General features: G+C 45.5%; 2 protein-coding genes across 2 annotated transcripts in view; both read left to right on the forward strand.

The window, feature by feature from the left end:
• The first annotated feature begins 380 nt into the window (after positions 1-380).
• On the forward strand, positions 381-9,650 carry LOC129407725 (rho guanine nucleotide exchange factor TIAM2-like). Its single transcript, XM_055149721.1, has 5 exons — positions 381-444; positions 4,415-4,957; positions 5,479-5,842; positions 5,990-6,213; positions 9,600-9,650. Exons 2-5 carry the CDS (start codon positions 4,421-4,423, stop codon positions 9,648-9,650), a joined length of 1,176 nt encoding a protein of 391 aa, XP_055005696.1. The 5' UTR covers positions 381-444; positions 4,415-4,420.
• An 857-nt stretch (positions 9,651-10,507) lies between these two features.
• LOC110173661 (rho guanine nucleotide exchange factor TIAM2-like) overlaps positions 10,508-12,048 on the forward strand; it is a 26,418-nt gene continuing 24,877 nt past the window's right edge. Inside the window, exon 1 of the mRNA XM_055149178.1 lies at positions 10,508-10,698. Within this exon, the coding sequence (XP_055005153.1) occupies positions 10,513-10,698 (186 nt within the window). The 5' untranslated portion in view covers positions 10,508-10,512. The remainder of the gene's footprint in view (positions 10,699-12,048) is intronic.

The following is a 12,048-nucleotide window of genomic DNA, read 5'->3' on the forward strand; positions in this document are numbered from 1 at the left end:
CTGGTCTCTGGTCTGGTCTCTGGTCTCTGGTCTCTGGTCTTCTGGTCTCTTGTTTCTGTGGTGAGAAAAAGATGTTTTCAGTGTAAAGTTTCTCCTCCCAGAAACAAACTGAAACACGCCCAAGAAAAAGAGGAAAAAGAGGAAAAAGAGGAAAAAGAGGAAAAAGAGGAAAAAGAGTGAAAGGAACCACTGTGAAGAAGAGAGATAGAGAGAAAGAAGGAGGGAGGAGGAAAAGAGGAGAGAGAGAGAGAAAACAGGGGGAGGAAAAGAGGAGGGGGGAGAAGGAAGGAAAAGAGGAGGAGGAGGAGGGGCGAGTGACATAAACAATGGGAGGGGATAAAGAGAGAGAGAGAGAGAGAGAGAGAGAGAGAGAGAGAGCAGCTGGTTTGACAGAGTCGAGGAGCCAGAAGAAGAACAAGACCATGAAGAACACAACAAGACGAGGTACAAGACCAGGACTAAACCAGGACTAAACCAGGACTAAACCAGGACTAAACCAGGACTAAACCAGGACTAAACCAGGACTAAAACCAGGACTAAACCAGGACTAAACCAGGACTAAACCAGGACTAAACCAGGACTAAATCAGGACTAAACCAGGACTAAACCAGGACTAAACCAGGACTAAACCAGGACTGAACCAGGACTAAACCAGGACTGAACCAGGACTAAACCAGGACTAACAAGACTAAACCAGGACTAAACCAGGACTAAACCAGGACTAAACCAGGACTAAACCAGGGACTAAACCAGGACTAAACCAGGACTAAACCAGGACTAAACCAGGACTAAACCAGGACTAAACCAGGACTAAACCAGGACTAAACCAGGACTAAACCAGGACTAAACCAGGACTAAACCAGGACTGAACCAGGACTAAACCAGGACTAAACCAGGACTAAACCAGGACTAAACCAGGACTAAACCAGGACTAAACAGGACTAACCAAGACTAAACCAGGACTAAAACCAGGACTAAACCAGGACTAAACCAGGACTAAACCAGGACTAAACCAGGACTAAACCAGGACTAAAACCAGGACTAAACCAGGACTGAACCAGGACTAAACCAGGACTAAACCAGGACTGAACCAGGACTAAACCAGGACTAAACCAGGACTGAACCAGGACTAAACCAGGACTAAACCAGGACTAAACAGGACTAAACCAGGACTAAACCAGGACTAAACCAGGACTAAACCAGGACTAAACCAGGACTAAACCAGACTAAACCAGGACTAAACCAGACTAAACCAAGACTAAACCAGGACTAAACCAGGACTAAACCAGGACTAAACCAGGACTAAACCAGGACTGAACCAGGACTAAACCAGGACTAAACCAGGACTGAACCAGGACTAAACCAGGACTAAACCAGGACTAAACCAGGACTGAACCAGGACTAAACCAGGACTAAACCAGGACTAAACCAGGACTGAACCAGGACTAAACCAGGACTAAACCAGGACTGAACCAGGACTAAACCAGGACTAAAACCAGGACTAAACCAGGACTAAACAAGGACTAAACCAGGACTAAACCAGGACTGAACCAGGACTAAACAAGGACTAAACCAGGACTAAACCAGGACTAAACCAGGACTGAACCAGGAACCAGGACTGAACCAGGACTAAACCAGGACTAAAACCAGGACTAAACCAGGACTAAACCAGGACTAAACCAAGACTAAACCAGGACTAAACCAGGACTAAACCAGGACTAAACCAGGACTAAACCAGGACTGAACCAGGACTAAACCAGGACTAAACCAAGACTAAACCAGGACTAAACCAGGACTAAACCAGGACTAAACCAGGACTAAACCTAAACCAGACTAAACCAGGACTAAACCAAGACTAAACCAGGACTAAACCAGGACTAAACCAGGACTAAACCAAGACTAAACCAGACTAAACCAGGACTAAACCAGGACTGAACCAGGACAAAAAACTGGACTAAACTAGGACTAAATCAGAGGTAAATATTGGCTCCACAGGTGGACAAACAATTTCTGTTTACAAGAAAACTGGTTGGAACAAGAACTAAACCAAGACTAAAACATGGACTATAACAGGACTAAACCAGGACTAAACTTGGACTAAACCGGGACTAAAGCTTAGAAAAAAACTAAAGGACCAAAGAAAACTGAAGAACTGAACCAGGACTAAAATTTGACTAAAACTAGAGGAAAACTCACATGTGAACTGTGAACTAAACCAGGACTAAACCAGGACTAAACCAGGACTAAACCAGGACTAAACAAGGACTAAACCAGGACTGAACCAGGTCTAAACAAGGACTAAACCAAGACTAAACCAGGACTAAAAGTGGACTAAAGTGATGTCGTCAGGACGTGGAGGACGTGTCTCACCTGGTTCACGTGGATAAACAAACCCCGTTTACAGAAGAACTGGGACCAAACTGGGACCAACGGAGAACTAAACCAGGACTAAACCAGGACTAAACCAGGACTAAACCAGGACCAAAGCAAGGCAAAAACAGGATTTAAAACACGGGACTGAACTTGGACTAAAACTGGACTAAACAGGGACTAAAATTGTGTCTAAAACTGTATTAAAACAAACGCCAAACTTGCATGGAGTAAACCAGGATTCAAGGGGACTAAACCAGGACTAAAACTGGACTAAACCTGGACTAAAACCGAATTAAATCTGGACTAAAACTGGACTACATTAGTACTAAAATTGGACTAAAACAGGACTAGACCAGGACTAAACCAGGACTACAGGTTTTGAAACTGGACCCTGTGGTCTGGTCTTGTTCCCGGTCGCTCTGACTTGATGATGTCATGAGTGGAAAGAAAAATAATTGAGATTTAAACGTCGGAAAACTTGTTCTATATTTTCCTTTTTCGTTTCCCGCCGAAAGTTTAGTCACGCGGGAATGTTTACGCTAACGCTAACCACGCTAACCACGCTAACAGGCTAACACGCTAACAGGCTAACAGGCTAACAGGCTAACAGGCTAATGCTAATCTGATTAGTTTCATGGAGCTTTGTTTGTCGGCGTCACAACTGTTTATGTCTCTGTCCGATTACAGACGATTAAAAACTTTATTTATCTCCACGTGGCCGATCTGTTTGAGTCACAGACCACAGAGTAAACACTCAGGTCACTCAGGTCACTCAGGTCTCACAGGTCTCTCGGGTCACTCAGGTCACTCAGGTCTCACAGGTCACTCAGGTCTCACAGGTCACTCAGGTCACTCAGGTCACTCAGGTCTCACAGGACACTCAGGTCTCACAGGTCTCACAGGACACTCAGGTCTCACAGGTCACTCAGGTCACTCGGGTCACTCAGGTCTCACAGGTCTCACAGGACACTCAGGTCTCACAGGTCACTCAGGTCACTCGGGTCACTCAGGTCACTCAGGTCTCACAGGTCACTCAGGTCACTCAGGTCACTCAGGTCTCACAGGTCACTCAGGTCAGGGCTCGTCCAGTTGTGTATCTTTCGTCTACGTCGGCAGGAGGAGGTTTGAGCGACTTTCAACAAGTTTGGGTGTTTTTTATTTTCACACTGATCGAGGAAAAAACACAATAACACGAAGAAACAAACAAGAACAAACTGCTCAGACCACAGACCGCACACGTCCACGTTCACACGTCCACGTTCACACGTCCACGTTCACACGTCCACGTTCACACGTCCACGTTCACACGTCCACGTTCCACGTCCACTTCCACACGTCCACGTCCACGTTCACACGTCCACGTTCACACGGTCCACGTTCACACGGTCCACGTTCACACGTCCACGTTCACACGTCCACGTTCACACCGTTCACGTTCACACCGTCCACGTTCACACGTCCACGTTCACACGTCACGTTCACGGTCCACGTTCACACGGTCCACGTTCACACGTCCACGTTCACACCGTCCACGTTCACACCGTCAACGTTCACACGTCCACGTTCACACCGTCACGTTCACACGTTTTAGTCAAACTCTGGTGACGTGTCGATGAAAACTCTGTTCTGTCCGAAGGTTTTGACAATATTTTTAAAAAGCCAATAGATCAAGTTACATGTTTATTCAACATGTTTATTCAAATATTCGACTAAATGACTTTTTTTTGTGCTCCTCGTGTGTGTCAGGTCCCTCCTCGTGTGTGTCAGGTCCCTCCTCGTGTGTGTCAGGTCCCTCCTCGTGTGTGTCAGGTCCCTCCTCCTGTGTGTCAGGTCCCTCCTCCTGTGTGTCAGGTCCCTCCTCAACCCTCGTTCTGTTTCTGGACCACGAACCTGAACCAGGACTAAACCAGGACTAAACCAGGACTGAACCAGGACTGAACCAGGACTAAACCAGGACTAAACCAGGACTAAAACAATGAGGAAACAAATGAACAAATAAATATTCACGTTTTTAAAATTGTTTTTATTATTTTTTTTCCAGGTAACCATGGGAAACAGCAACAGTAACTTTGCCTGTGAGGGGGCGGAGCTTCAGTCGACACACACCTGGTGGGGGCGTGGCCACAGGGCGAGTGGGCGGAGCTACAGGAAACCCAATCAACCAATCAGGAGCCAGAATCGCACAAACAAACACCAGAAAGTGGATTTAAACGCGGATTTTCGGACAGTTTTTCCCAATAATATTTTTGAAACTTCGTGGAGAAATTCTCGGAATCATTTTGATTGGAATTGTGGAATTTCAAGCGTGAAAAATGGGAGTTTGAGCTCAGAGGAAAATTTGGAAAAATGCGAGGTAAACCTGAGCAGCTCGTGTCAGGACAGCGGGTTCGGAGAGTCCTTCCAAGTCCCGAGTCCAGTCTGGTCCCAGAGTCCGGGATCGTCCCCAGACCTGGTTTTGGACCGGGATTTTAAAGACCTCGTCGTGACCGGAGCCGAGGCCGAGAAGAAGGACGTGTTCAGGACCCGGATCAGGAAGTGGAGCGACTGGACAGGAAGTCTGAGGATCAAAAAGAGGCGGGTCCAGGTGAGGTCACGGACTCACCTGAGGGCGCGACGCTAACGGGAGGAACTGCTCTGTCTGAGGCTCAGATAGACCTGGAATAGACCTGGAATAGACCTAGAATAGACCTGGAATAGACCTGGAATAGACTTGGTTTAGATCTAGATTAACCCTAGAATAGTCCTTGAACAGTCCTGGTTTAGATCTAGTTTAGTTCTAGACTAGACCTGGAATAGATCTGGTTTAGACCTGGTTTAGTTCTAAAATAGTCCTGGAATAGACCTGGTTTAGTCCTAGATTAGTCCTGGAATAGACCTGGTTTAGATCTGATATAGTCCTAGATTAGACTTGGAATAGTCCTGTGACAGACCTAGTTCTAGAATAGACCTGGAATAGTCATGGTTTAGTCCTTGATTAGTCCTAGATTAGTCCTGGAATAGTCTTGGAATAGACCTGGAATAGACCTGGTTTAGATCTGGTTTAGTCCTAGAATAGTCCTGGAATAGACCTGGTTTAGATCTGGACTAAACTGTCTCTTCTTTCAGGATCCAGACCTCGGCAGCATCTGGTCCTTTAACCCTCTCCAGAACCAGGACAAGTCCGGACTAAACCAGGACCAGACCCAGTCCGATCTAGACCAGCACTTCAGCATCTACCAGAACTTCAGACAGGATCTAGAGTCCAAGTCCACGTTAGGATCCACGCAGACCTCCTCAGACCTGGACTCCATGGACCAGGAGGACCAGGGTCTCGGGTCCGGACCGGGACTAAACCAGGACAAGGGTCTAGACCGAGGGGTGGTCCGGAGAGCGGGCTGGATCTGGATCAAACCTCTGATCAAACTCAACAAAGACCAACTCCAACTGGTGCCGAGGAGAAAGTGGAGGAAATACTGGGTCAAACTCCGAGGTGAGACCAGGACCGGACCAGGACTGGACCAGGACTGGACCAGGACTGGACCAGGACTAAATTAAGACTTAACCAGACCAACAGGAACTTGCTCTAAATGAGAACTAAACCAGAACTAAACCAGATCTAACTGTCTCTTCTCTTCAGGTTGTTGGCTGCAGTTCTTCACGTCCCCCGGTCAGGACCAGGACCCGGACCAGGACCCGGACCAGGACCCGGACCAGGACCCGGGCCAGGACTTGGGGCAGGATGTGAGCCCTGTGATGGAGCTGCGCGTGTGGGACAGTCTGGTCCAGCCGGTCCCAGAACATCCGACCAAAGAGCACGTGTTCTGTCTGAGCAACGCCGTCGGACACGTCTACCTCCTCCAGGTGAGAACGTCTGCACGGGCTGGTCCAGACCTGGTCCAGACCTGGTCCAGACCTGGTCCAGACCTGGTCCAGACCTGGTCCAGACCTGGTCCAGACCTGGTCCAGTGCTGGTCCAGTCGTGGTCCAGTCCTGGTCCAGACCTGGTCCAGTCCTGGTCCAGACCTGGTCCAGTCCTGGTCCAGTCTGGTCCAGACCTGGTCCAGACCTGGTCCAGACCTGGTCCAGACCTGGTCCAGTCCTGGTCCAGTCCTGGTTCTTGTCCATGTGTTGAGGGACACTTGTGTGACATTTGTCCCTGGTGCAGCTGCAGATTTAAACTCGTCTCACTGGGATTTTGTCTTGGATAAAATTCCATTGAACATTCCCAACATTCCTGCAATTCCAAAGTTACGTAAGAATCCAGCGGCTCCGACCCGAGAGCCGCGACACCGAGACGAGACCGACGCTAGATAGTCCTGGTTTAGAACCTCTCCAGACCTGGTTCAGTCCTCATGTCAGTCCTGGTTTTCCTTGTTTAGTCCTGGTTTGTCCTGTTTAGTCCTGGTTTAGTCCTGTTTAGTCCTGTTTTAGTTTCCTGGTTTAGTCCTGGTTTAGTCCTGGTTTAGACCTGGTTTAGTCCTGTTTAGCCTGTTTAGCCTGGTTTAGTCCTGTTTTAGTCCTGGTTTAGTCCTGTTTTAGTCCTGGTTTAGTCCTGTTTTAGTCCTGGTTTAGACCTGGTTTAGTCCTGGTTTAGTCCTGGTTTAGTCCTGGTTTAGTCCTAGTTTTAGTCCTGGTTAGTCCTGGTTTAGTCCTGGTTTAGTCCTGGTTTAGTCCTGTTTAGTCCTGTTTAGTCCTGTTTAGTCCTGGTTTAGTCCTGGTTTTAGTCCTGTTTTAGTCCTGTTTTAGTCCTGTTTTTAGTCCTGGTTTAGTCCTGTTTAGTTGGTTTAGTCCTGGTTTAGTCCTGGTTTAGTCCTGGTCCTGGTTTAGTCCTGGTTTAGTCCTGTTTAGTTTTAGTCCTGGTTTAGTCCTGGTTTTAGTCCTGGTTTAGTCCTGGTTTAGTCCTGTTTTAGTCCTGGTTTAGTCTGGTTTAGTCCTAGTTTTTCCTGTTTAGTCCTGGTTTGTTTTAGTCCTGTCCTTTTAGTCCTGGTTTAGTCCTGGTTTAGTCCTGGTTTTAGTCCTGGTTTAGTCGCTGTTTAGTCCTGTTTTAGTCCTGTTTAGTCCCTGGTTTAGTCCTGGTTTAGTCCTGGTTTAGTCCTGGTTTTAGTCCTGGTTTAGTCCTTTTTAGTTTTTTAGTCCTGTTTTAGTCCTGTTTTAGTTTTAGTCCTGTTTAGTTTTCCCTGGTTTAGTCCTGTTTGTCCTGGTTTAGTCCTGGTTTAGTCCTGGTTTAGTCCTAGTTTAGTCCTGGTTTAGTCCTGGTTTAGTCTGTTTAGTCCTGGTTTATTCTGGTTTAGTCTGTTTAGTCCTGGTTTAGTTTAGTCCTTGTTTTTAGTCCTTGTTTAGCCTGTTTAGTCCTTTTTAGTCTGTTTAGTCCTAGTCCTTTTTAGTTTTTAGTCCTGGTTTATCCTGGTTTAGTCCTTGTTTATCCTGGTTAGTCCTGTTTAGTCCTGTTTAGTCTGGTTTAGTCCTTGGTTTAGTCCTTGTTAGTCCTGGTTTAGTCCCTGGTTTAGTCCTGGTTTAGTCCTGGTTTAGTCCTGGTTTAGTTTCCTGTTTAGTCCTGTTTTAGTCCTGGTTTTAGTCCTGGTTTAGTCCTGTTTAGTCCTGGTTTTAGTCCTGTTTAGTCCTGGTTTAGTCCTGTTTAGTCCTGTTTTTAGTCCTTTTAGTCCTTGTTTAGTCCTGGTTTAGTCCTGGTTTTAGTCCTGTTTAGTCTTGTTTAGTCTTTAGTCCTGGGTCTGGTTTTTTACTCTGTTTAGTCCTTGGGTCCTTGTTTAGTTTGTTAGTCCTGTTTAGTCCTGGTTTAGTCCTGGTTTAGTCCTGGTTTAGTTTAGTCTGGTTTAGTCCTTGTTAGTCCCCTTAGTCCTGTTTAGTCCTGGTTTAGTCCTTGTTTAGTCCTGGTTTTCCTGGTTTAGTCCTGGTTTAGTCCTGGTTTAGTCCTGGTTTGGTTTAGTCCTGGTTTTAGTTTAGTCCTGGTTTAGTTCCTGGTTTAGTCCTGGTTTAGTCCTGTTTTCCTGGTTTAGTCCTCCTTTAGTCCTGGTTTAGTGGTTTAGTCCTGGTTTTAGTCCTGGTTTAGTTTCCTTGTTTAGTCCTGGTTTAGTGGTTAGTCCTGGTTTAGTCCTGGTTTAGTTTAGTCCTAGTGGTTTAGTCCTGGTTTAGTCCTGGTTTAGTCCTGGTTTAGTCCTGGTTTAGTTCCTGGGTTTAGTCCTGGTTTAGTCCTGGTTTGTTTCCTGGTTTAGTCCCTGGGTTTAGTCCTGGTTTAGTTCCCTGGTTTAGTCCTGTTTAGTCCTGGTTTGGTTTAGTTGGTTTTCCCTGTTTAGTTTTAGTCCTGGTTTAGTCCTGGTTTAGTCCTTGTTTAGTCCTTGTTTAGTCCTGGTTTAGTCCTGGTTTAGTCCTGGTTTAGTCCTGTTTAGGTTTAGTCCTGTTTTAGTCCTGGTTTAGTCTGGTTTAGTCCTCCTCCTGGTTTAGTCCTAGTCCTGGTTTAGTCCTGGTTTAGTCCTGGTTTAGTCCTGGTTTAGTCCTGTTTAGTCCTAGCTGGTTTAGTCCTGGTTTAGTTTTCCTGGTTTAGTCCTGGTTTAGTCCTGGTTTAGTCCTCCGTACTGGGATCAGAAACACATGAGGATGAGGAGGGTCTAGACACGGGACCGGGTTCTGACACGGGGGAGGGGTTTTGGTCCGGACTTGTTTAGACCTCAGACCGGGGAGGAGTTCTTCTGCAGACTCTGGTCCAGACTGAGTCCTGGTTTAGTCCTGGTTTTGGGGGAGTCCACGTGATCCTCGATGTTACATAACACCTCTGAACCACTCCTGTTTCCTTTGATTTAGTCCTGGTCTGGTCCTGTTTTAGTCTTTAGTTTGTTTCCGGTCTTGGTCCCTTGGTCCTGGTCTGGTCCTGTTTTAGTCCTGATTTAGTTCTGGTTTAGTCCTGGTCTTGTTTTAGTCCTGGTCTTGGTCCCGGTCTTGGTCCTGGTCTTGGTCCTGTTTTAGTCCTGTTTTAGTCCTGGTCTAGTCCTGGTCTAGTCCTGGTTTAGTCCTGGTTTAGTCCTGTTTTAGTTTTGTTTTAGTCCCTGGTCTTGGTCCTGGTCTTGGTCCTGTTTTAGTCTTGGTTTAGTCCTGTTTTAGACCTGTTTTAGTCCTGGTCCTGTTTTAGTCCAGGTCCAGGTCCTGGTCCAGGTCTTGTTTTGGGGGTTTCCTTCTTGTCGTTATGTAATTCTCGTCTTTTCGTCTTCGTGCTGTTTTCCTGTTTTTGTTCTCAGACGTTTCCACGTCTGTTCAGACTCGACTCCACCACAAATCTACTCGAGTAACTTCAGGAGGAACAGAGTAAAATCTGATTTAGAATTTGAAAATCAAGAACAAAACATGAAATTCTGCACAAAAAATCTGGAGTTTTTAAAAAGACAGAAACAAAAATCATCCAGAGAATCAGAAGCTCACAGAAGGAGGGACGACTGTTACTCGAGTAAAAGTACTGTTACTCTGTACTGTAGGAGTGAAAGTACAGCAAGAGCAGTGTCGGGGAGTAACAGATTACATGTACTGGAGTAATCAGAGTACAAATGATGAGTAACTGTATTCAGTTACAGTTACTGTTTCAGTGAGTGGGAATTGGATTACAGTTACTTTACTGAAATAAATGGATTACACAGAGAACTAAACCAGGACTAAACCAGGACTAAACCAGGACTAAACCAGGTCTACTAAACCAGGTCTAAAAAACCAGAACTAAACCAGGTCTAAACAGTCTGACTCTCACAGTAGTTGAACTGTTGAAGTTTCAGTGTCTCATATAAAAATAATTTTTCTTTCTGGACATGTTTGTTTCATGTTGTTTAAAAAACACGACAATATCAAGTAATCCAAAGTAATCAGATTACATTACTCACTTTAAGTAATTTAATGGATTCTGTTACAAACTACATTTTGGGGTGTGTAATCTGTAATCTGTAGATTACATTTTAAAAGTAAACTTTAGAGGAACTCAGAGGAAAAATCTGCTGCTTTTTTTTTTTAATCCCTGTGTAGAAAAAAACACTGCAGATCTGGATCATTCTGGATTTGTCAGATAATCACCCTGAAATGTTCCGCAGTGGAGCTTTGTGTGATCTGGTGTGTGTTGTGTGTGTGTGTGTGTGTGTGTGTGTGTGTGTGTGTGTGTGTGTGTTTCAGATGTGTCGGTGGGAACAGAGTCTGGAGAGTCTGAGTCTGGACGTGTTCAGGTTTAAGTCGTACCTGTCGAGTCTTCAGGGTCTGGAACTTCCCAACGCCAAAAACCCCCTGAGCTCCGCCTCCCGAAACTCCAAGAGCATCCTGGGAAAACTGGGTCTGTTCAACGTGTCCACGCTGCACGCTCTGGTGAGGGCTGAAACACCACCAAACACGACTGAAACAACTGAAACACGACTGAAACACCACGACTGAAACACAACGAAACACGACTGAAACACAACGAAACACGACTGAAACACCACGAAACACGACTGAAACACAACGAAACACGACTGAAACACGACTGAAACAACTGAAACACGACTGAAACACCACAAAACACGACTGAAACAACAACGAAACACGACGAAAACACCACGAAACACGACTGAAACAACTGAAACACGACTGAAACACAAGAAACATGACTAAAACAACTGAAACACACTGAAACACACGAAACACGACTGAAACACACTGAAACAACGACTGAAACAACTGAAACACGACTGAAACACAACGAAACATGACTGAAACACAACGAAACATGACTGAAACAACTGAAACACGACTGAAACACAACCACGAAACACGAACACGACTGAAACACGACTGAAACACAACGAAACACGACTGAAACACAACTGAAACACGACTGAAAACAACTGAAAACACACGACTGAAACACACGACTGAAACACGACTGAAACAACTGAAACACGAAAACACGACTGAAACACAACGAAACACAACTGAAACACAACGAAACACGACTGAAACACAACGAAACACGACTGAAACACACACGAAACACGACTGAAACAACTGAAACACACGACTGAAACACAACGAAAACTGAAACACAACGAAACACGACTGAAACACAACGAAAACACGACTGAAAAACAACGAAACACGACTGAAACACAAGGAAACACAACTGAAACACGACTGAAACACAACGAAACACAACTGAAACAAACTGAAACACGACTGAAACACAAACAAAACACAATCACACAAGCGAAACTCAACCGAAACATCTGAAATGCAACTGAAACACAAACGGAACATAAATGAAAACACAAACAAAACACGGCCACAACACAACTGAAACATACCTGAAACTTAACTGAAACACAAACAAAACACAACCGAAACTCTAACGAAACGACAAAAAAACACAGCTCGGTTTGACTCGGTTTGGTTCAGTTGACTAGGTTTGGCTCAGTTTGACTCAGTTTGACTCGGTTTGGCTCAGTTTGACTCAGTTTGGTTCAGTTTGACTTGGTTTGGTTCAGTTTGACTCAGTTTGACTTGGTTTGGTTCAGTTTGACTCAGTTTGACTCAGTTTGACTCGGTTTGACTCAGTTTGACTCGGTTTGGTTCAGTTTGACTCAGTTTGGTTCAGTTTGACTCGGTTTGACTCAGTTTGACTCGGTTTGACTCAGTTTGACTCGGTTGGTTCAGTTCACGGTTTGGTTCAGTTTGACTCAG

Source organism: Boleophthalmus pectinirostris, unplaced genomic scaffold (genome assembly GCF_026225935.1).
Source record: "Boleophthalmus pectinirostris isolate CB_2022bp ecotype Guang Dong unplaced genomic scaffold, ASM2622593v1 HiC_scaffold_13, whole genome shotgun sequence".
NCBI lineage: Eukaryota > Metazoa > Chordata > Actinopteri > Gobiiformes > Gobiidae > Boleophthalmus > Boleophthalmus pectinirostris.